Source organism: Asterias amurensis, chromosome 10 (assembly GCF_032118995.1).
Source record: "Asterias amurensis chromosome 10, ASM3211899v1".
In the NCBI taxonomy this organism is placed as follows: domain Eukaryota; kingdom Metazoa; phylum Echinodermata; class Asteroidea; order Forcipulatida; family Asteriidae; genus Asterias; species Asterias amurensis.
The window spans coordinates 15158165-15183716 of NC_092657.1; the positions used below are offsets into that span (position 1 = coordinate 15158165).

General features: G+C 39.1%; 2 protein-coding genes across 6 annotated transcripts; one reads left to right on the forward strand and one right to left on the reverse strand.

The window, feature by feature from the left end:
- Positions 1 to 214: 214 nt before the first annotated feature.
- LOC139942861 (autophagy-related protein 101-like) lies at positions 215 to 12436 on the reverse strand. Of its 4 annotated transcripts, none has more exons than XM_071939656.1 (7): positions 12291 to 12436; positions 10211 to 10299; positions 8770 to 8847; positions 7955 to 8140; positions 6826 to 6940; positions 5252 to 5418; positions 215 to 3669 (listed from the first exon to the last, which is right to left on the reverse strand). In XM_071939656.1, exons 2-7 carry the CDS (start codon positions 10238 to 10240, stop codon positions 3586 to 3588), a joined length of 660 nt encoding a protein of 219 aa, XP_071795757.1. In that variant the 5' UTR covers positions 10241 to 10299; positions 12291 to 12436; the 3' UTR covers positions 215 to 3585. The 4 variants fall into 4 exon arrangements, with proteins under 4 accessions (XP_071795757.1, XP_071795756.1, XP_071795754.1 ...); XM_071939655.1 differs by having other exon boundaries at positions 12287 to 12436; XM_071939653.1 differs by lacking the exons at positions 5252 to 5418; positions 6826 to 6940; positions 7955 to 8140; ... (1 more) ...; positions 10211 to 10299; positions 12291 to 12436 and adding an exon at positions 4847 to 5088.
- Positions 12437 to 12548: 112 nt separating this feature from the next.
- Positions 12549 to 24648, forward strand: LOC139942863 (radial spoke head 14 homolog). 2 transcript variants are annotated; one of them, XM_071939659.1, is made up of 9 exons: positions 12549 to 12607; positions 12723 to 12878; positions 14057 to 14162; positions 14330 to 14416; positions 17523 to 17734; positions 18662 to 18810; positions 19948 to 20064; positions 20975 to 21149; positions 22730 to 24648. In XM_071939659.1, the coding sequence occupies exons 2-9, from the start codon at positions 12786 to 12788 to the stop codon at positions 22811 to 22813; spliced, it is 1023 nt and encodes a 340-aa protein (XP_071795760.1). In that variant the 5' UTR covers positions 12549 to 12607; positions 12723 to 12785; the 3' UTR covers positions 22814 to 24648. The 2 variants fall into 2 exon arrangements, with proteins under 2 accessions (XP_071795760.1, XP_071795758.1); XM_071939657.1 differs by having other exon boundaries at positions 12564 to 12878.
- Positions 24649 to 25552: the final 904 nt, after the last annotated feature.

Sequence of the window (25552 nt, forward strand, 5' to 3'; positions counted from 1 at the left end):
GTGTCCCATGACCTACTTCCGCTCAATCATAAAAATTGAGAGTCCCATGTCTTGAATCGATATTTCAAAACTATTTCCCATCTGAAAACCATGCATCAACATCAATTTTATAAAACTGTAACCACATTTAGTTTTGTATTAATTTTAAAATTTTGAGTACAGAAAAAAATAGCAGGTTGGTCTCCCATGTGTACATTATTTTGCAAGCACAGTTGTGGGGACTTGCTGTTGTTGTATTTTATTCCCATTTCTGAAAAATTTCGCCGCAGGGACCCAGGTTAAAAAAAAAAAAAAAACAGCATGTGGGACCTCAGTTCCATTGTGTTAAAAAGTCAACTAAGCTGTGTTTATGCCTACCCACAAGCAAGCCACTCCCCAACCCATTATGACAATGCTACGTACATGTACACCAAACTCAAGTTTTTTGTTTTTTGGTTGAAATATTTTGGGTCAGTTTAAACAATAGAGTCCTACCGATAACATTTTGTCTAAAAAGAAGATTTAAAATCAGCTTGAACATGCTACAATGAAAGATACCGGCATACCAACTGGTCAATCGTGAATTTACCGTAGGTTTTCAAAGTTATTCTCGTTAAACAAGTGTTCTGAAGCACAGCCACGACCTGGACAGTAGGCAGGACTAGAGAACATGGAAGTCCCTCAATAGACTACAAGCGGAGGTGGGACGATGCAAGACAAACATGTATACTAACGATTATATTATTATTATACCGAAGTCTTGTATAGCGCATGTACATGTATCTACCAAACAAGGTACTCAAAGAAAGATGGGCCATTGCTTAAGGACACAAGTGTCACGGCTGGGGATTCGAACCCACACTCTACTTATCAGAAACACCAGTTTGAATTCGGTGCTCTTAACCGCTCGGCCACGACACTTCCAAACGATAATTGTGGCCCATCACCCCAATCTATGCCACACCTTCTACGATGCTCAGCACTTGAGGAGCAGTGCTGCCTTGAAGACAGCAAACGAGAAGGCTGTGAGATGTGTGCAATCCTGGCCAAAATATTATCCGAATAAATTCAAATCAAATCAAATCAAATCAATTGAAGAGATAGAAGATGGACTCAAAAGATAAAGAACAAGTGTTCTGGGTTCAAAACCTTAAAGACACTGGACACTATTGGTAATTGTCAAAGACCAGTCTTCTCACTTGGTGTATCTGCATAAAATTACAAACCTGTGAAAATTTGAAGTTGTGTACTTTCAGATGCTTGATTTCGAGACCTCAAAATCTAATTATGAGGTCTTGAAATCAAATGCTTGGAAAATTACTTCTTTCTGAATACTACTTTACTTCAGATGGAGCCGTTTCTCACAATGTTTTATACTATCAACAGCTCCCTATTACTCGTTACCAAGTAAGGTTTTATGCTAATAAATTATTTTGAATAATTACCAATAGTGTCCACTGCCTTTAATGATTTTTATATGTACATAAACATTGAGTTAATAAAAGAGACTCTTGATGCTGGTGCACATTACATTCCTTAGTAGAAAGGTTAGACCACCAGACTTTAAATCACAAAGTTCCAGGTTCACATCCAAAAGTTGACTGATGATATCACAACAATACCTACATTGTTTATTCACATTATTACGGTAGAGTTTATGTCGGTGACGTTGATGACGTGTTTAGACTGCCGGGCATGCAACTACTGGTACTGGGTTCAATGCAACTACTGGTACTAGGTTCACATCCATTAAGTTATTTATCACAAAGAGACCCATTTAACCACTCCAGTCAAGTACCTTTTGGATTGCATGGGCCTTTAGTGTGTAAAGCGCTTGCCTCTCACCGCTGTGGTCCTGGTTCGATTCCCGGCTAGGGCTCCAGTAAAGTACCTTTTGGATTGCATGGGCCTTTAGTGTGTAAAGCGCTTGCCTCTCACCGCTGTGGTCCTGGTTCGATTCCCGGCTAGGGCTCCAGTCAAGTACCTTTTGGATTGCATGGGCCTTTAGTGTGTAAAGCGCTTGCCTCTCACCGCTGTGGTCCTGGTTCGATTCCCAGCTAGGGCTCCAGTCAAGTACTATCTGGATTGCATGGGCCTTTAGTGTGTAAAGCGCTTGCCTCTCACCGCTGTGGTCCTGGTTCGATTCCCGGCTAGGGCTCCAGTCAAGTACCTTATGGATTGCATGGGCCGTTAGTGTGTAAAGCGCTTGCCTCTCACTGCTGTGGTCCTGGTTCGATTCCCGGCTAGGGCTCCAGTAAAGTACCTTTTGGATTGCATGGGCCTTTAGTGTGTAAAGCGCTTGCCTCTCACCGCTGTGGTCCTGGTTCGATTCCCGGCTAGGGCTCCAGTCAAGTACCTTTTGGATTGCATGGGCCTTTAGTGTGTAAAGCGCTTGCCTCTCACCGCTGTGGTCCTGGTTCGATGCCCAGCTAGGGCTCCAGTCAAGTACCTTATGGATTGCATGGGCCGTTAGTGTGTAAAGCGCTTGCCTCTCACCGCTGTGGTCCTGGTTCGATTCACGGCTAGGGCTCCAGTCAAGCACCTTTTGGATTACATGGGCCTTTAGTGTGTAAAGCGCTTGCCTTTCACCGCTGTGGTCCTGGTTCGATTCCTGGCTGGGGCTATATGTTAGTAGAGTGGTGCGTTGGTTCTGCTCTCCCGAGTAGACAGACTTTTCGCCAGGTCCTCCGGTTATCCTCCATCCGATAAAATACAATATACAATTGTTGCACGCTGTGACGGGGTCCATGGCGTTTTGTACACTCGAGGTGGAAAATGGAACCTCTTCTCGAAGTTCTGTTGTCATCTTCAAACATTATTACGACGGACTATTCAATGTTTAATAAGCAGATGAACAAGAAATAATTCAATCGAACCCGCAGTTGTTTCGTACACAGCGCTGGAAGTCGGCCATGCTGGGAATGGTCAAGGTGATGTACACCGGTGTACATCATTTTTTATGTTACCCGCCATGTAACATGCGTTTTTGTTGCTCGTCACATGATTGGTTCTCGACCAATCAAACTTCACAGTTCGTTACCGAGGTATAACAAACATTTTTGATATCTGGCTGTGCTCCCTGGTCACAATGGGTCAGTCTGACTGGCTGCCAAATGTCTGCGGCTGGAGCATGTTGCAGCAATGTCCTTCACATTTAAGCTTCTCTGCTCCAAGTTAGGATAAAAAGCCTCCCAAATCTCACTAAATTATTTATCATAATCAATGATCCAGCATTCTTCAGAAGACGCTCAGAGCAAACTGATCGAAAAGTTTAAGTTGAAACCTACGCTTCTTTTCAGAACCACCCAAACTCAGTTAGAGATTATGATGGTGTTACTGCAAACCATACTAGATAGTAATTCCACTTTGCAAAGTTTCAAATCCTACTGATTATTTATCACTTTACCGCTAGACAAATACAATCTATCACAGACTTCTTGAAGCTTGATAATATTTATAGTTACACCTAAGAAGTACATTGTACGGTCTGAATTATAGTGTAAGAACAAAAAAATGTAGAAGCTCAAGCAAAGATTTCAATATTTGTATTGAGGCAGTAGAAAGTACTAACTTTGGGTTCATTGTACTAGATGAATGGTCAGGTCATCATAAAGCCAGTGTGTCTCGTAGTAGTTTCCTCATAGTTGTTCCTACTGACGTGTTGGCTGGACCTGAGGTCTGATGACTAATCTGTGCACAGAGAAACAGTTAAAGGAATATTCCAGAATTGGTAAGAAACAAAAAAAGATCACAAATTTACATAAAACTTACACTGTCTAATGATGATGATAGTAGAAAACATCCCTTGAAATATTTCTGTCTGAAATGTCATATTATTTGATGAGAAGTAAATAATGTAATTTCGGAGTTTATCGCTCAGCGAGCGTTTTATCCATTTTTCTTTTTGCATCGATGCATTTCAAAATTTGTAATAGTTTTTTCACTATTCTCTCGTGACCCAGATGGCCGATTGATCTCAAACTTCTACAGGTTCGTCAGTTTTTGTATATGGTGGATTACATAAAGTGCTTGTCACTGCCAGCAACTGTTTTGTTAGCAGAAACCAATTCTGTAATGTTCCTTTAAGTCTAAAGTTAATAAGCAAATTGATTTTTTCCAAGTACCATTTTTTGATGTACCAATTTTCTAATAGATAAAGTTCACAGAGGGGAAAGAATGACAACTCTCTAACCTCACGTTAAAATGGTGTCAATTTCCATTGTATTCGATACCCACTAAGTGCAAACATTTATCAACATCCATACAACTGATGACATCATTCTGAAAAAAATGGTCCCTGCACATTTTTGTAGGGAGCCTTTTGGTTCATTCCTGACTTTTTCAGAGCAGAACTTAAGCAAAACGCCATTGGATTTCAACAACTAATGTGTCTTTACATGCCACGGAAGAATATTTCGTCACAAAAACAAATTGATTTCAAGGTCGTTTTGTTTGCATACATGCATCCGAAAGATGAAGCATTGGTAAAGTGTCTTGCTGAAGGACACAAGTGTCATGATTGAGGTTCGAAACCACACTCTGCTGATCAAAGACACCAGATTTTGAATTCAGTGCTCTTGACCGCTGGGCCACTACACTTCCACCACACTACACTAACTGTCTACGCTAGACTATACTAACCTTAAAGAGAGGTAGGGTTGTACGTCAGGAAGGCTGATATCAAAGACAGTGTCTAGTTGCGGCTGGTTGGGTGCCTTGGGGAGGTAGTCATGTCTACACTAGACTATACTAACCTTAAAGAGAGGTAGGGTTGTACATCAGGAAGGCTGATATCAAAGACAGTGTCTAGTTGCAGCCGGTTGGGTGCCTTGGGGAGGTAGTCATGTCTACGCTAGACTAGACTAACCTTAAAGAGGTAGGGTTGTACGTCAGGAAGGCTGATATCAAAGACAGTGTCTAGTTGCGGCTGGTTGGGTGCCTTAGGGAGGTAGGGTTGTACGTCAGGAAGGCTGATATCAAAGACAGTGTCTAGTTGCGGCTGGTTGGGTGCCTTAGGGAGGTAGTCATGTCTACACTAGACTATACTAACCTTAAAGAGGTAGGGTTGTATGTCAGGAAGGCCGATATCAAAGACAGTGTCTAGTTGCGGCTGGTTGGGTGCCTTAGGGAGGTAGTCATGTCTACACTAGACTATACTAACCTTAAAGAGGTAGGGTTGTACGTCAGGAAGGCTGATATCAAAGACAGTGTCTAGTTGCGGCTGGTTGGGTGCCTTGGGGAGGTAGTCATGTCTACACTAGACTATACTAACCTTAAAGAGGTAGGGTTGTACATCAGGAAGGCTGATATCAAAGACAGTGTCTAGTTGCGGCTGGTTGGGTGCCTTGGGGAGGTAGTCATGTCTACCCATGGCCTCTGCAATACAGATCACCTTCTCACCAAGAATCTCTCCAAGCTTCTCACGGTACAGCTGCCTCTCTGCGAGAAACAATCAAACAAATAATAATAATACAAAATAACAATAATAAAGACTTGTAAAGGATTGCAAAATTAAACATGCGATATTCAAACCGGTACGGGTACTTTTTCCTGCAAAGCATCATTGCCTTGCTTAAAGGATTCAGTACTTTCTCAAAATGTCCATAGATTTACAATGAACTTACAGGGTTTGAAGATAATGATAGTGGAAATCTTCCCTGAAAATATTACTAACTGAGGTTGTGTAGTTTTTGAGAAATGAGTAAAACAAGTCACAGAATATTTTTTGTCTCAAGAAGACGAAAATTATTTTAGCATTTAAAATTCCCTTTACCAGTTATGATATTATATCAAAACCAAATTATTTGTTTTACTCGTTCTCAAAAACTACAGCACCTCAGTAAGTAAAATTTCAAGGGAAGCTTTCTAGTATCATTATCTTCAAACTATGTAAGTTTAATGTAAATCTGTGGACATTGTGTTTGTGTTAGGGAAAGGTACATATACCCTTTAAGGACACAAGTGTCACTATTGGGACTCGAACCCACACTCTGCTGATCAGAAACACCAAAGCTTGAGTTCCGTGCTCTTAAATGCTAGCCAACGACACAGCATAGAACAGCACTAACTGAAGCATGCATGCTATACCCTGCATCTAACAAGGTCAGAGGTCAGCGTGGACAGTCTACTTTCCAGCAGGGATTACAAACAAATGCAGTGGTGTGTAATAAAGGGTCAAGGAGACCTATGGATTAAATGGGGGTAAACAGAAAAATAACAAAAAGGGGGTCTTGGTTACAAATGAACATCAAGGGATGACCGTACAGCACTAGTTTTGTGGTCTCAGCCCTGTTGTCCAGTGTAAATCTTGAAACCTGCTGACAATTCTGCAAGGCTTTTTCACTATTTTTAGATTAATGGGAAGATACACGTTTGGTTATTGCTCAAAACAAATTAACTTTAAAACTTCTTGATAATCAAAAACATTGTGGGAAACAACTCCCTCTGAAGTAACGTAGTTTTTGAGAGAGAGGTAATATCTCACTAAAATAATAAAAGACTTCTAGCTAGAAGTTTTTTATTCTTATCTGAAAGCACACAAATTCGTCCAACAAGGGTGTTTTTTCTTTCATCATTTTCTCGCAGCTTTGATGACCAATTGAGCCCAACTTTACACAGGCTTATTATTTTATGCTTATGATGGGATACACCAAGTGAGAAGACAGGTCTTTGACAATTACCATGAACGTGTACCCTCCCTTTAAGCCCAAATTTTCAAGGGTTGTTAGTTCATGAATATGATTGATCAAACACAAATTGAATGCTATCTGTGACTATTTTGCAGCTCTACTTATCCTGTATAATACGCTGAAAAATACATTTCTTGACTTTGAGATTTTCTCTTACCATGCTCGTTTGACAGCACTACAACATTAATCTTGATGGTCCAGACTTCCCATGGTATACTCTCATCAGGGAATGGCCAGCGATTCTTCTTCTTCTGGTAAAACTCTAGAGAAATCTAGAAAATAATGACAATTCAAAGTCGGTGATAACCCTTAGTTCAGTTTCTAAGGCATCAATAAATGATAAAATGGTTTATATACTCGGGTAACATATTATAATTTGCTACAATTGGGGGTATTCTATTTTTTTTTGCCTTCAACCTCGTTGGCCCTGGTTTGAATCTCACCGATTTTCAGTTCCTTCTTGACTGTGTGGGTTTCCCTTTCGAATAGTTCTCTGGGTTTTTTCCTCCTAAATCAAAAACTGAATCTTTCTTCCATGTCTTCTCTCCATGACAGCGATTACACTAGCCGCATAACCAGCATTGCGCCCAGGTTTTACAAAAACTAATTGAGCCCAGGTTAGTAGCACAGACCTTGACCCAAGAAGTACCTAGTAAACCACATGGCCGTCTATGTAAACACACCCTGATTTGTTCTATTTTCAATTTCAAATCAATTCAATTCAAGAATACATTCATTTCCATACTCTCATAAAAGAATAACAACAGTTACATGTATTACAGAGTAAAGCAAAACATTTCTTTAAGTAAAAGTAAACATGAATAAATAAATAGAGTACGGGGCCGTTTTGGTAAGCAATAAGCTTGTAAAAAACAGCCAGACAGACAAGAAAATGAGACAACCAGACAGACAGAAAGACAGACAGACAAACAGACAAAAAGGACAGATGAACATAATACATGACACAACAAATTCGTAATAGAAGCGACAAGATGCCAGAACAGTTTAAGCTGAAAACAAATAAGACAAGTATTGAAGAGATGGATGTGGTTCAATTACATAGGATGGGAAGCTAGGATACATAATGGGAGATAATGTCACGTTTGAAAGCAGACTTAAAAAGACTCACGGACCGCTTAGATCTAATGCGTTCTTCTATGGCATTCCACACACGAGGACCAAAGAAGCGGATTGTGTTCATAGAGTAAGTGGTTCTGTTACACACCCTATTTCACTGATCCTGCCTCAAAGCTTTTTTTACAGCATTACTCCATGTGAAAACTCACCTGTCCATTGCTGAGTGAGCCCTCGTTTGACCGTAGCGATGATCTAAACGCAGTAACCTCCCTGTGTAGCATACGGTCTAGCTCAGCAGAGTGGCAGCGTACGTAGGTGAAGTCCACATAATCACAGTCTACATCCACCATACCCACAGTGCCTATGGCATACGTACCCTCCTGCTTGTAATGAAACTGTATCAACAAAGAACATTCACAGAAATTTGTAAATGGTGAATCTTGGCTTAGTGGTGTGCAGACTCGGGAAAATCTTGCTTAGCAAAAAACAGGTTACCAGCCAACATTCCATATTCACAATTCATACCTCAGACAGTTTCGCTATTCCTATTGGTGGAGAGCGCGTCCTGTGGGGATATTTAAACAGTTGATAATGACCAGCTGGAGCTCTGTTTATAACCGGTTGTTTTCGGATACTACGCGCTAGTCTTGGTGTACCCAAGACATTTCTTGTTACGGGCGATGCGGGCGCTGTTGGCGAGTTGGCCGCGCTGTGTGTGAAAGGAAACGAGGTCGTCTTGCACCAAGAATAACTACACGCACGATGCATATCCGAAAACTGTCTCAGTCATAAAAATGCAACCCCAAACAGAGCTCAAGGATGTCGGAAAACAGGTAAGTTTGAAAGAGTTTCTTACTTTATTACACCTTTAAAAAAACAAAAAATTGCGGGGTCGTGACCACGCGATAAAAGCCCTCGCCTTCGGCTCGGGCCTTTAGTCACAAGGCCACTACCCTGCCGGTTTTAAACGGCCAATTAAGAACTCGTTGGTACCCTGTTATTCCCGTATTGAAACAATACTTACCTTGCCAGTGGTTCTGTGAAAGAGCAGTGTATGAAGAATACTTAGAACAACCTCCTCAATCTGACGACCCTCTACCGCCTAAAACAAAATCACAATAAAAGTTGTAATCTAGCCTGGAATAACACAGAGGCCACAACGGCCATACACTCTGTTGCACTGGTCTTGACCTTGTTGCTCTTTCAAACTTTCTCATAGACATTAAGATTTTCCAATGGAAGTGCGAATTACAAAACGAATTAATATACATCGTCTCACCTCCCTGTTTAATTCCATCACTTAAACCAACCCTCCCACTTGACATATTCCACCAGACCACCAATCCATCTCTGCCTTACACAGCCCAAGTCAAGCAAGTGCTCCAGCCCGCCCCCTCACTCAACTTGTCGGCCTAGTCCATTGTGAGTCTTGCAAGTTTTCTGTCTGTTCTACTTTAACATCTTGCCATGTGTGTGCTTTCATGTTTTGATTACTTCCTATAATTTATTGTTTCATTTTACTGTTTTTACTGGGTTTTTTTATTGTTAAATGTTTGTATCCATCTGTCCTGTAAATTGGCACTTGTGCTGTTTGGAAAAAAACAGAAAATAAAAATAATGGCCTTGACCCCTCAAGATGATTCCGTAGCCTGATGAAGTTTCAAAACCCTAGCAGCAGATTTTCTGAGACTCTACATGTACGTGTAGATGTTGTGGCTGAGGAGTCTAGAGCACCAGACTAAGACTCTGGTGTTTCTAATCAGCAGAGTGTGGGTATAAGTCTTGGTCTTTACACTTTGACAAGACACTTTTTAAGTACATTTGCTCGGTCTTTAAAAGTGTCTCGCTATAAGAAAAAGACCTAGGTGAGAAGGGTCTATATTCTAATGGGGTTTCTTTTTCCACACTGGGTGGCAGCTGACTTCTAAGGCCTGCAAGGTAAATAAATCCGTTGTTTTCAGGAATAAGGCAACGTGGTCAACACTTTGAACTACATGTGCCTTAAAACAGTGTAAAACAAAAATTTACCTAGTAAAGCCTGGTTCAAACTTCCTGCAAATGAGAATGCGATATTAATTTTGACGTCACAGCTCCATTTTCGCAGCGAATGTTTCGCAGGAGTTGATGAACACAGTTCAAATTGAGAATTTGCGAAGTCAAAATTGTAGCAGTTGCAAGAAGAATTAACCAGGCTTAAAGGCTGAGTCACATTGCAACAAAGCGAAAACGTTAACGATGCGCAGACGCGCAGAGAACGCATTCTATTGGTTGTATGAGCGTGTGCGTATTCTGCGTGGAGCTATTCAACCAACAGAAATCGTATGCTTTGGGTTGTGATTGTATCGTTTTTGTTATCACTGCAGTGTGACTCAGCCTTAAGTCTGCAGCCACCTAGTGTTTAAAAGTCTGCCATAAATGTCCAGTGGATGTTTTTTTTTATGGCCTTTTTTTTTGGGTGTACTTACCACTTCAAATGTCTGTGATCTAGCATTCATGATGCATTCATAACTTTCAGTCTTTCCAACTCAAATCAAAGTCCACTTTTTACTTTTTCCTGTAAAGAAGAGAAAAACACACATTTGAAGAGTTATTAAAAAAGGGCGTGCACCAGTCTCATTGCTGAGTTGCCTCATAATCAACCTCGTTCCCAGGGGTGATCGATCTCGCTGCGCCATTTTCTTCCCAGAATGCCTTGCTCGATCATAACCCCTGGAAGTGTAACTCAAAAATATCCAAATATGAAGGATATTACAATTAGTCCTGTGGTTGATCCGTTCTGTGTTGGGCGTTAGTTGCGCACACGCTGGATGCGCTGAGTGTAATAAAAGTTATAAACTTGCCTTGGCGTTCAGCGTTACACGAAAAAAAAAAAGTGAATACGTACATCATTATATGCACGCGTTTCGGCGTATAGAGCTTTTGGAGATGCACGGTGTTTCAAATTTTGCGCGTATATGATTAGCCAATCAAAGACACGGATTGGAGTTTCCCTCCAAGGGGTTAGAGACGTACGCAGAGCTAGCGTGATACGGTGCGCTGCCCGTGGTAGCGAGGTTGCCTCATAATACACTGCGGCGCTGGGCAATCAGTCCAAAATGCTGCTTTTTGGCCACCGCCTCCTTTTAAAAAAAAATTGTTTATAACTATTTTAGTAAAAAAACAAAAAAGAGGTTGAAATGGTTTGCGGTATTAAACACAATGTAATGACTATCTCTAATGAGTTGGGGTGGTTCTGAAACGAAACGTTGGTTTCAACTCGACATTTCCATCAGTATGCTCTGATCGTCTTCTGGAGAAAGCTTTCTAAAATGAAGTACGTTGGAGAAGTGTAGGATTTTTCTAATATTGTGAGAAATTTGCATTCAAAGTACCACGCATTTTGCGACCTTTGAAAACGTCACGTTTTAGACATGTATCGAAGGTGGGCTGTAATCGTGACAGTGATGAGACTGATGTTAAAAAAGAGCCATTAACAGCTCAACAAGGTGGGCTAACTCACAATATGAGTACACTCAAACAGCACAAATAACGATATTTAACACGGCGGCCGTCTTGGAAAAAATAGCTAAGTTTTTGAAAATAGTAAATAAAGTAGCGCCCTGCCTCCTCTGTTTTTTAAAAGTCTGGACGAGAAACTTGTTTCTTATTTTACTTGGCCTTACTGCCAGTACAAAAATGTACCAAATCATCAAGTCAAGATGTCTTTGTTGTGAAAACTAAAAACTTTAATTTGTTTGCACTGTGCCAGCGCTATGTTCTCAACTAAATGTACACATGATATAAAAAAACGGCAAATTGAAAATGTAGCTGTTCGTGAGAATGTCAACGTGTTCGTGAGACAAATGTTTCCTCCATGGATGGTGAGACACAAAGCTGTAAATTTGGTAAATTTAAATGGTGACTCGACCCTAATTATTAAATGAAATATGCAAATTAAATAAGTTTAAGTTAGTACTACTAATATAGTAGGAGGTTATGTTATTGTTATACAGTATTTAGACACAAATATGTAGGTACATGTAGAGCACTTCTTGTTGGGGAAAATAAACATTCAAAAATTATAATTTTGTAAACACATTCATTTTAATTTTTATTTGCCAAAATTAAAAAGGGATTGCCCTCCGCCCTTTCATTCATGGAAATAATATATTCATGATCGTCCTTGTGGGTCATGACATGTGCACATGATTTACATACTACATACATTTCCTAACCATAGAGTTTACAGACAGAGAGACAGAATCCTCACACCGATTTTATGGGATAACATTCCGTATGGCGCCACCACTTTTTCACTCATTTTTACAAAAAGGGATATACCAATCAGGTAAATTAGATACTATATTATTTTATTTCGAATGAAAAAGTGGTGGCGCCATACGGAAACTTTTCCATTTTATGTGTGTACATAGCAGTCAGCAGTCAGTACATCAAACAAATGCAATTGCAATACAACAACAGTAACACGGGCACTGTCAGTTTCATTTCTCCCCTTGTCGTCTAAAACATCGTCTGATTATTCACATTTCCACTCTACTTACCTACCATTTTCAAGTTCCTTAGACCCCACCAACAATCTAAATCTATCTTTCAATTCTTAAATTCATAACTTTTCATACATTTTCATACATTTCAAATGAAATTTAGTGCGTTATTGTTCGACCTGTTCGACTGCCATCATCAAAACACAAAATTCCGGAACCTGTGTACTGATTGAACTTTGACCCATAAATCAATATTCAACAGCTGCTCATTCGACCTCTCAGTGGAGTTCAAAGTTCAATAATTGTTGTATCGTAGCAACACACATGACACGGGCAAGGCTGTGTTCGTGATTTGACACGAAAGTGGTCGGAAAAGAAGTGAGTTTTCAATTGAAACAAAGAACTAAACTAGGACAAATAATTCACAGATTGTTTTTTCAAACGTTTTAGATTCTACGAGCAAGTAATTTGTTCTTTTTTGTGAATTTATCAGCAGAATAAATACAATTTTGTTTTCACTTTGTGGTTTTGGAAAATTCTATCAACGGAACGGAAAATGGCCACCACGCGTATTTCGGCAAGAGTGCCCCCGAACATTGATCCCACCAAAGCCCCGTTAGCGTACGGTGACAGGGCATTGCCAAAGCTGGTAAGTAACATAATTCATAATCTATTTGGATGGCCTCTCATATTGTCTAAATTGTTGTTGTATTATGGTTAAAGTGGTTGTATAGTCACATAGTCCATGATTGATAGTCAAGTGGTAGTTGCGATAACGTAACCCTCCGCCGTCGGCAGGAGGGTTACGTTATCGCAACTAGTCAAGTGGTTACTGTCTGTAGGACTTGCAGTCACAAGGTTGTGGGTTCGAATCCCCCATGCTAACCGCTGATTTCACAATGACAAGAATATTATTTTCGTCTAGTTACTGAATCATAATTTCTTGATTTGTGCAACTCATAATCATAGATGTTAAACCAATGTTTGTATGAGAGAGATTGGCTGTTGCCAGCTTGGTGTTTATATCCCCTTGTGGGAGTTTGCCGAGTTCCCTTGATGGGAAGATCATCTAAACAAACAAACAAACAAACAAACAAACAACGAACAATATTAAGGATGGCACTGAATGGGAGTTGTGGTTGTTTGTTTTGTTTTTCTTTTGTTGCGGAGGTGCATAATTTTTGACAACTCAAATCCGAAAAAATGTTTTCATTGGATTTTCGCCATCTATGGCACGCTTTCATCTTCAAGGAGTTGCAACTTAACCTGCTGTAATTAAAAAGATTGATCGATGCAACTGTTTGCAGGTCTGAGGTTGGCACTGCATGTTCTAAATAACAATTTAAGTAATTGAACACTACTAAACTATCATTAACAACATACTGCTCCCTTTTTCAACAAGATGGCGCATAAAGGTAAAAGCCTGGTTTATCTGCGAACGCGAAGCAAATTTTGTGAGAAATTCGCACCAAACAATTCAGAAAGTTTGAGTTTTGCTTAACTTCTGTTCTGTTAAACGCTTGCATTAGCAGCAAAACAGATTTGTTGTCATAATTCCACTTCAAATTTGCAGGAAGTATGAACCTTGAGAAATCCAAAAAATTATTCATGCAATCAGTTACAAATTCAACTGTTTTACTTTAGGGTAAAAAGTTTCAAGATCATGTCTTCTTTTCAAATGGAATCCTTGATCAAAATAAGAAATACTAACTATTAACGGCTCTGTATTTCTCATCAAGTAAATTTTTTTGACATTTTTTGAGTATAATTTACAAATCTATCTTGAATTTTTCATAAACTAGGTTTTATCTCTTTATTTGTTTCTAGAATCGTGAGCTGAACGACAAGGAACTTATCACTAGACAGAGGGCTCTGATGACGCTGTGTGATTACTTACATGATCCAGAACACATCGCTGAAGCTCTCCGAGTAGGTGGGTACAAGTTCTCCAAAGAATTTGTAAAAAATAACAAAACACCACACTACACAAAGATGGAAGTCGTTTAAGGCAGTTCAGAAACATTTTGTGTGTATCATCAGATTTGAACTGGTTATTGATGAAAAGTAAAATTTTTGATAATTTTTCCCGCCTGTGTTTAGGTGTAGCAGAGAGTCTGAAGAATTTACTGACAGATCAAGATGGGACTGTGAGGCACAAAGCAACAGAAGTTTTATACATCATCGCAGGTAAGTATTAAGTTTAAAGAGTTTACGAAGGGTAAATATTAGAAAAAAGAAAGAAAAACAAACGTATTTAAAAGTATTAATTGTGTTTCACCCATACACCCATACATGAGGCCTTATACTCAGTGCTTCGTGAGTCTTTAACTGTTTAACCCCAAAATATTATTAAATTTGCCTGTTTCAAGACAAATAATGTGGTCTGTAGAACTGTCTTGCAGCCCGATGGAGTGCAGCATTATAAAATAATGCCCAAGAGAACATTCAAGTAAAAATAGCAAGAAGTAGAGATGGTCTGTTTAGTTCCTGACGTGTCGTGGCCGAGCGAATAACAGCACTGTTCTAGTGTTTTTGTCAGAGAGTGGGTTTGTGTCCTGGTAGTGACACCTGTGTCCTTAAGCAAGACTCTATTATTATCGATTAGAGAAGGGGTTAGTCCGGGTGTTCCTGGTTATATTGAACCACAGCACCCTGTAAACCATGTGCTCAGATGTATGTAAAGGAAGTGGTCTCAACCACATGAAACCTTGCAGGAAAAATACTTAGTGTCCAGCAGATGAGCGTCAATGAGTGATGGTTTAGAGCGCTATATAGACAAATCCATGCGCGCACCGGACGCACAGGTGTTGAGCACCGCGCGCCACTGCTGCGGTGTACATGTGCTTAGTTTTGCACACAAAGACATGAGGAAATCATGTTCCTTTTCACTCTTTATGGAAATTAAATGTTTTCCTCAACAACTTACACAATTTCCTTGCCAGGACATCATGATATACTAATGAAGATCACAGACCACAAATATTTGCAACTAAATAGAAACCGAATCATCTTGAAAACGGTGATTGTCTTGGGTGAGTCAGGGGAAAAAGACACGTAAACTGCATAAAAGTCGCTAAAATGCGTTACGTTTTGTCAGAGTTTCAGTATTTTACTTTGTGCTGAATTAAAAAAAAAATTACCAAGAATGTAGTACATTGTTATATCCATGTAGCCATGTCAGGGAAATTGCATAGATTGTCGAGGAAGACACTCAATTTCCATAAAAAGTGAAAAAGAAAACGATTTTATCATGTCTTTGTGCACAAAATTAGGCACAAAGACACCGCAGTGTGGCGCGCGGCACACATGGCGGCTCCCAGCACTTGCACGACTGGATTGGTCTATAAGAGGCCACTACTATTGTTATTTTTTATGTTACAGTCAACCCTCATGATATAAGAAGACTGCTTATAAAGAGCACACTCCGAAGTCCCGAATCTCATTTCTGATTGTGTTTCTTTGTTTTGCTGTCCTTATAACAACGTTCCTGTTATAGAGAGGTTATCTTCTTACAAAAAAGGGCCGACTGTTCATGTATACATGTAGCAGCGAGACACTTACTTGTCAATAGATCCCTGTGAGAAAGCGACCAACATAATTAAAAAAAACTAGATATAGTGTTTGTAGAAACAAACACTACCGGTAGGTGTTCGGCTATTGTTGGGTCAGTGTTTGAATAAATGAAACAAGTATTGTTAATAGCTCGTCAAATTACAAAGAAATCAAAACCAAACAGTTTTCTCGATGTGTAATAATTTTATGGAAAAAGCATCAAAAAGTGTACATTTCAACCTAAAAGCCTTTAAATACTGCCTTTTCAAAGCATTTTACAGGCTCTTCCAGTTTAAAAAGGTCAAAAAGTCAAGAGAAGGTAACCAACATACCCATTTTTGTGGAATACGTGAGGCCTTTCATATGATGTATAGATTGTCAAAATAGCTTTTGTATTTGAGGAAACGTGAACTGATGAATAATGGCGACTGGAGAAGAGACTAACTAACCAGAAGGGAAATGTTTGTTGAAAACGCCTTGAAAACAGACTACGTACGTAAAGCCCTTTCATATGATGTATAGATTGTCAAAATAGCTTTTGTGGTTGAGGAAATGTGAACTGATGAGTAATGACGACTGGAGAAGAGACTAACTAACCAGAAGGGAAATGTTTGTTGAAAAGCCTTGAAAACAGACTACGTACGTAGAGCCCTTTCATTTCATGTACAGATTGTCAAAATAGCTTTTGTGGTTTAGGACATAGGAACTATGCATAATGACGACTGGAGAAGAGACTAACTAACCGGAAGGGAAGTGTTTGTTGAAAACACCTTGAAAACAGACTACATACGTAAAGCCCTTTCATATGATGTATAGATTGTCAAATTAGCTTTTGTGGTTGAGGATATAGGAGCTTAATGCATAATGACGACTGGAGAAGAGACTAACTAACCGGAAGGGAAATGTATGTTGAAAACGCCTTGAAAACAGACTTAAAACAAGGCTATTTATAGGAGAAAAAAAAATTAAATACAAAAATAAATAGTACCAATTTTGGTCGCCACGTGGTCTCCCATCGAAATACTGACTGGGCCCGATTTTACTTAACCTCAGTGACCAGACGAGAACCGGTGTTATCAACGCAGTATAGTCGTAGATAAAACCAAGTAATTACTTTTGAAGAAAATTGACATTGTGTTGAGAACGATCAACACGTGGTACGTGAGCGTGGTTATGCTCCTCAATGCACCGCATACTTACACGTGGTGACCGCAATGCACCGCATGCTTACACGTGGTGACAAAGTACACGTGTACATGTAATCGTAAAATCTTTATGCGCAATCAATGGGGAATTGTAGTTCTTTATACATGAATTTTGAAATTTTCAACCTCTCTTTTGAGCCGGAAGACAAAATCAAAATGGGGTCATGTCTGTGAGGCGTTTACGGAGTTTTTAATGCCCTTTCCGATGATGTATTGATTGTAAAAATCCCTCATGTAGATCTAAAGTTATGATTTTTTGAAATAATAAACTTTGAATGAGTGTATCTCGTCAACTGATGACGTCATCGTGACGTAACAACTTTTGTATCATCTACTGGTTATCGTCTACCTGTGTGCAAAGTTTCAACTTAATGCAAGCTTCGCATCTATGCTTTTTCTTGCGGACAATCGACGAGAAGAAGAATAAGAAAACCCCCCCCCCAAAAAAAAAAAAACAAAAAAAAAAACGAACAAAATCAAAGAGTTGTTCGGGCTGTTGCCCGAACACCTAACAAATTCTAATTTATTTTTTTCAGGACACAACATCGGTCGAGATGCCTTCCTTGAGCACTCCATCATCATTCCCCTGTCTAGATTATTCAATGATGATTTAGACATTGTGAGACGTAATGCGCACATGGCCATCGAGATGCTGTGCCGCTTCACTCCCGGTGCCGAGGGAGTCGTAGAAGCCAGCTTGATCCCGACGCTTGTCGACAAACTCAAAGTGGAACTTGATGAAATAAAGGTTCGTTTAAATTATCAGCCGTACATGTTTATTCCACATTATAGGAAACTGCATTAATTAAAGAATTTCTGAATTTGGCCATAGAAGCTTTTAAAGTATACATCCTTTTCAATGAGTGGGTGCAGGCCTTGAAATAACCCACAGCCCAACTGTTGTGGTGCCCTGTGTTTTTGCTGTGGTGCCCTTTGCAAATTTTCAATATAAATTCAAGTTTACCATTACCACAGAAAAAATGCTGTGCCCTTTAATAAGTACAAAATTCAAGGCCTGTGGGTGTGTTTACGTTAATGGGTCCCTGGGTCCTTAATAATGATCAGTTATTCAGCCTTAAGGCCCGGTCACACAGGCCCCGATAACGAGAACGAAAACGAGAACGATAAAAATGCCTGCTCGCGATTGGTTGAATTGCTCCACGCAGAATACGCCCACGCTCATTCAACCAATCGAGGGCGTGCATTTGTATCGTTATCGTTTTCGTTCTCGTTATCGGGGCCTGTGTGACCGGGCCTTTAGGCAGTCAGCAGCACTACCGGTTTGTGCATGAACCAATTGTTTAAAAAAGGAATTTCATAGAGGTAACAGGTGTGAGTTGCCAGAGGAAAAGGATGTTTTATTATCGAATCATCAATGTCCCATCCGAAGGAAAAAACAATCATGGTCATACCGCTCGGTCATGCCAATTTCTTTTCACTATCTGCTAACAAGGTTTTACTGACTTGACATCAGCCACTTAGAACATTATGTTATGTTGCAAGGGTCGTGGGTTCGAATCCCACCCGAGTAACATGCCTGTGATCTTTTTCACAGGACTCGGGAAAGTGCCGAGTATACAGTGCTTACACACATCGGTGTATGGGTAAAAAAAAAAAAAATAAAAAAATAATAATAATAATATGACATTATGTTTATTTTATTTCCCGCGTCTAGGAGTACATTTTGGACACATTGCATTTCTGCTTGGTGTTAGAACAGATCCAAGCTCTTATTGCTGGTGCTATGGAGGTCTTCACTGAACTCTTAATTCATGACTTGCCCGTCATCCGAGCAAAAGCTGCCAGAGATGTTATGGATCTAAGGTCAGTTTTAAACTAAATTAAAGTTTTTTGATATTTTTTTTTCAATACACAATCAAAAGGATGAAGGACGTATCAGGAAATCTTTTGTGTAGCTCCTGTACACTTATGTCGAGTCATCACGGCTAAGTAGTAAGACTAGTCTTAACTCTTTGCGAAACCCACCCAAGAACCCTTATCTTGAAAGAGTGGTGTTTAACCCCGGTGTTTTATGGTTCACATAGCAAGCAGTTTACAGTTTTCCTCAGGCTTGCAAGCTACACTGATTAAGTTCACTTAAAGGAACATGTTGCCTTGGATCGGTCAAGTTGGTCATTGAAAAGCGTACGTAACCGTTTGTTATAGAATGCTGATTAGAAAGATATTTTAAAGTAGAATATAATGATCCACACAAGTATCACTTGAAATTGCGTGGTTTTCCTTTTACCTTGTCGACAAACATGGTCGGCCATTTATGGGAGTCAAATTTTTGACTCCCATAATTGGCCGACCGTGTTAGTTCACAAAGTAAAAGGAAAACCATGCAATTTCGAGGCAAATTTGTGTGGATCATTGTATTCTACTTTTAAATCATCTTTCTAACCAATATGCATTTTATAACAAACGGTTACAAACGCTTTTTATAGACCAACTCGACCGATCCAAGGGCAGGTTCCTTTAAAGCCATTGGACACTTTCGGTAAACAGTATTGTCCAAGGCCCACACTTCGTGTATCACAACTTATATATAAAATAACAAACCTGTGAAAATTTAGTCTCAATTGGTCATCGGAGTCGGGAGAAAATAACGGGAAAACCCACCCTTGTTTCCCCACGTTTCGCCATTTCATGACATGTGTTTAAAATAAATCCGTAATTCTCGCTATCGAGAATTGATTGTTTTCTTAAAAAGTAAAGCATTTCATGGTATAATATTACAAGAGAAGTCTTTCACCATTACCTTCTGTAAACCTTATAAATTGTTTGTAAATCTGTGAACTTTTAATTCTTTTTCTGTACCGAAAGTGTATAAGGGCTTTAAAGCACTCTTGGTTTCATTACCAGAAACAGTATAAAAATTCTTGTTATTATTGCTCTTTCGGTAGCAAAGTTTCAATACACTTTCGCATAATTTTTTTTAATTTTTTTTTTTATTTCTAGCATCCCATTGGACGGCAAGAACAAAGCCTGTGAAGTGAACACCCTTCCTCCTCTCGTCACGTTACTGGGTGATTCTAATCCAGAGGTCAGGTCAAAGGCAGCTGGAGCAATCATGGCGTAAGTTCATATCTTTTATTTGCAAAAAGCCTGTTAACAGTATTCCTGCATCTGAGCGGCCATAAGCAGAACTCCTATTTTGTAAACACTGCTAACTGCAAGCAAAGCACTAGGCATGCTAGCTTGCCGGTGGTTCTTGCAAAACTAGGGCCCACCAGTTTCATTCATTAAGCCTGTAAATGTCCTTTTATGCTTATGGAGTGGCCATTAGCAGAAACTGCTACTTTGTAAACACTGCTAACCGTAAGCAAAACAAGTAGTAATAACAATAATAAGTAGTTCTTAATAGCACATTTTACAATTATGCATCAAAACGCTTTAACTTAGTGCCCAGATCATTGGGCCAATAGCACTAATTTTAAAATCTTCATTAGCTCCCTGGGGAGTTTACATTCTTCAGCTACCGTGGTGCTCTGAGGGCTATTTCAAACACAATATCAACCTCTACCCTCGCAGGTACCAATTCTTGGGTGAACAAAAAGGATTGCTAGCTTGCCCACAGTTCTGGTAAGCAGATGATCGACGCAACAGTGCCAATCCATAATCAAGGCCAAATTCCTGATCAGTTCTGAGCATGCTTACACTTTCTGCTAAGGAAGCATTAACAATTTGCTTACTACCGGTAGACAGCCTAATAAAAGTGGGCCTGTAGGTAGTCTTTGAACATTTGTCAAGTGCAGTTAGTTTAATAGGATTTACAACCTGGCATTCATGAAGTTAGTATCACTGAGGTTTTTCTCAAACTGTCAAATGAAGAAATTTTTACAGGCAATTTGGGGAAAGCCAAAGTTTCAGGAACACCAAGCTTTTCCTTTTAGAGCGCTGTGTTCACTGTCACAAAATGTATTGTTTTTTATGTTTTGACGCTCCTTATATGATGAAAATCTCTTGTGTTTGTTCTCTCCTCCAGGATAACCATTACGACCCAGGGCAAATACAAGGCTATTGAAGCAATGGCAATACCTAAACTAGTGAACCTCGTCAATGATAAATCCAGTGAGGTACGCCTCAATGCCATCAAAGCCATCACCACACTATCTGAGGCTCCTGAGGGTAGGAAAGCATTACTTGAGAACGTGTCCACGGTAAGCTTTCAGTTTTTTTCTCAACATCTGGGCCAGTTTCTGAAGGCAAACCAAACATAATCAATGTGTGGTGAAGAGGTTTTCAACCAGTGGTTTAATCCCAACGAGGCCTGGTTCTTGATAATTCTACCGAGACGAAGTCGAGGTAAATTATCAAGAACCAGGCGTCACCGACAGCGCCTGCATCGCCCGTAACAAGAAACGTCTTGCATCAAGACTAGCACGGACAACCAGTTATAAACACTGGTCATTATCAACGGTTTAAACACCCCCCACGTGACGCGTTCTCCACCAATAGGAATAGCGAAACTGTCAGAGGTATTTAAGAGTTTTAACCAGGACCCAATTTTATACATATACAAACATACAACAAAGCATTTGCATACTGGCTTTTCATCGAGATCAAAGCACTGAAAAGAGCAAAACCAGATGGAACTAAACTACAACATATTCTACATCTGGTACAAATAAGTTTTAAGAGATTTTTTTAACAATGGCAAAAATGTGTTCTGGGAGGTTGTTCCATATTCAGAGAGCAACAAAGGAGAAAGTCCGGTTGTGAGCAGATGAGAGTGTTAAGGCCGAGTTATAGTTGGTTGCGCGATGGTCGGGCGTCGGAAATCTAGTCGCGCGATCATAAAAAGACACGTTTTTTTGGCCTCAGTCTTAGGATTGCGCGGAAGATTGTCGTCGCGCGACCATCGCTTGACTGACTATAAACCGGCCTATGTTTGGTTAACTTACTATAGCTTCATTGTTTGTATATATGTTTGTTGTATACCAAACTAAAGCAGGCTAGTCGATATGTTGAATTCCCCAAACAATAATTTTTAAAATATTTTATAGGTAATTTAATTGAAAAAAAAACACTACCATTGTCACACGAAGTTATGTGCTTTTAGATGCTTGATCTGGGGACCTCAAAATCTAATTCTGAGGTCTCGAAATCAAATTAAAATATTTTAGTGGCAAATCACTTCTTTCTCAAAAACTATGTTACCTCAGAGGGAGCCGTTTCTCACAATTTGTTGTACTATCAACAGCTCTCCATTGCTTGTCACCAAGTAAGTATTTATATGAACAATTATTTTGAGTAATTACCAATAGTAGTGTCCATCAAGTGCCTTTAAAGGCAGTGGACACTATTGGTAATTACTCAAAATAATTATTAGCATAAAACCTTCTTGGTGACGAGTAATGGGGAGAGGTTGATTGTATGAAACATCGTGAGAAACGGCTCCCTCTGAAGTGCCATAGTTTTTGAGAAAGAAGTAATTTTCCACGAATTTGATTTCGAGGCCTCAGATTTAGAACTTGAGTTCTCAAAATCAACCATCTAAACGCACACAACTTCGTGTGACAAGGGTGTTTTTTTCTTTCGTTATTATCTCGCAAGTTCGAGGACCTATTGAGCTCAAATTTTCACAGGTTTGTTTTTTTATGCATACATGTTAAAATACACCAACTGTGAAGGCTAGTCTTTGACAATTACCAATAGTGTCCACTGCCTTTAAAGCAGGCTAGTCAAACTGTTGATTACTCCCCAAACAATGATATTTTTGATGTTTTCCTCTCTACAGATTGAGAAAAGGTTGCAGGATGATTCCGGGGCTGTAGTCAAGGCTGCTGAAATTGCCGTCAAGGTCATCACATGGAAACCTTAAGACAAACTCTCTCTCAGATAAGCTTTATAAAGATTGTATTTTTGTAGTTACATTTTTTGAATGTGTGTATAATCAGGGTTCAAGTTTGAGAGGGAAAGACCAAAGGGGATTGTATCACAAAATATTTAGGCCTACGGGTCAGGGGTCGATTTCACAAAGAGTTAGGACTAGGTCCTAACTTAGGAATTGTCCTAATGAACAAGCCTTAAAGGGAAGGTGCACGTTTGGTAATTACTCACAAAACAACTTAAAAACTGATTTTGTATTGAGCATTGCAGAGCTGTTAATAGTATATAACATTGTGAGAAACGGCTCCCTCTATCACCAAAATAATAGAAGACTTCTAGCTAGAAGTATTTTTTTCCTGTCCGAAAGCACACAAGTTCGTCTCACAAGGTTGTTTTTTCTATCATTTTCTCGCAACTTCGATGTCCAGTTAAGCTAAAGTGTTCACAGGCTTGTTGTTTTATGCTTATGTTGGGATACACCAAGTGAGAAGACTGGTCTTTGAGAACTACCAAACGTGTACCTTCCCTTTAACAAACGTAAATGATGGTATATATCTCTTTTATCTTTATGGGTATGAACTATTTTGCACAGCTCAATATAATTATTCACAGTCTAATAGAAAGTATTAGACTTAAAAAAAAGAAAAAAAATTTGACATAATTTGTTTCTGTTTAAAGATATTTCAAAGTGAGATATTATTATTATTGAATTGAAAAACACAAGACCAACGGAATCAACGGAAAATTTGAGCCTTGATATTACTCCATGCCAACCGTGCCTTTTAAACAGTTTCAAATTCGACAAAAACCGGACCAAACACCTGCCATGTTTAAATTCTATTTCCACTCTTTTTTTCCCTCAAACAGAACACCACACCAACTATTTTTCTTAATAAATGTTGTCTTAGAACATGCAAATTGGATCCTAAGCCTGACACCAAACCTAGGTAACGGTGTTATTAGATGAAGTACAAAAGACATTGACTATTCAATCATGGGTATTGGGTTCTACCACAAGGCCAGGCTAGGTGACGTTACAAAAGATAAAATGGAGACATATGTAAATACATGCAAAGAAGGGAAATTATTATTCATACTATTTAAATACTTTATTTTTGTGTGACAGGTTCCAGAAAGCAATTTCTCCTAAGTTTTTATAAACTGGGAAGTTAAATACATTTTAGAAGCAATCATGTTTGTAAACGAAATCTGAACTGAATCCTTTACCTTTAAAAAAAAATAATGTGAGTTATTTAAACAATTATTTTTTGCATAACTTAATTAAATAAACTCTTTTGAGACATTTCTTAGTTCAAATCTAGTCAGTCTTTAAGTTTTTACAATCGGGCATTGTGACTTTGCACATCACATACCATCGCAAAAAAAAACTATGTTGTTAAGCCATGGCATATTTTTCTTGAAATAATAAAATTTTTGCCAATATCAATTGAACTGCCAACTGGTCCTGATTCTCCTGAAAGTTGCATTAAAATGTCCATGTTCTGAAAAACACATTTGAAAACTCACCTACTAGGAACTTGTCCTTATTGTGTGGAATGGTAGATATAAAACCCTTCTCCCCAATTTTGATGCAAATATTATCAGTGCCCATAAATATACCTTTGTACAATTTACGTGTATAATTATTTTATCTTCAATTTGTGCTGTTAGGTTTGTACATAAGCAACAACACTTCTTTTCGTTTGTAAATAAAAACCTGTATTTACTTGTGATTGGATCACCTACATGTATTTTTATTTTGTATTTTATAAACAACATTGAGGTTTAATGTAAAAAGATTACACTTGGCTGTATTGAGTGTTTAATTAAATTAAATTAAAACATTACACAATATTTGTATGTTTATGTGTCACTCGGTACTTTCCCAAGTCCTATGAGCAAAACAAATAATAGTGCTTTGGTAGGCCTACATTAGTGTACAGCTAGACTTGTAGACAAGCCGCAGTGAGATAGTCGAGTTGTGGCGGTGCCCTTTGCAGTAGTCTCGCGGGGCCAGCAGTCTCGCGAGAATACCGCGGGAATTGTGGGAAGATTCAGAATAGAGTCGGAACGTTATCACCGCGACAATATTATTTCAAATCTAGTGTACAGCTCAAAACCAATTAACGTCTGTATCCTGGATGCAATGTTTCCAGTTTTGTATCCACTGCCAATAACAAAGTGTCAAACAATTTGCTGGTGGTACTCCACTCTGTTGACTTTTTTATCTTGACCCAGCTCTAGTTGGAAGCATTAGATTGACTTTGCTTTAAGGCAGTGGATCCTCAAAGGCAGTGGACACTATTGGTAATTGTCAAAGATAGCCTTCACAGTTGGTGTATTTCAACATGCATTAAATAACTAACCTTTGAAAATTTGAGCTCAATCGGTCGTCAAAGTTGGGAGATAGTAATGAAAGAAGAAAACATCCTTGTCGCACGAAGTTGTGTGCGTTTAGATGGTTGATTTCCAGACCTCAAGTTCTAAATCTGAGGTCTCCAAATCAAATTTGTGGAAAATTACTTCTTTCTCGAAAACTATGGCACTTCAGAGGGAGCCGTTTCTCACAATGTTTTATACCATCAACCTCTCCCAATCACTCGTCACCAAGTAAGGTTTTATGCTAATAATTATTTTGAGTCGTTACCAATAGTGTCCACTGTCTTTAAAGGAAAAAAATACAATTTTCTTCAGACATAAAAAACCCTCGTCTTTGATGTACAACTCCTGT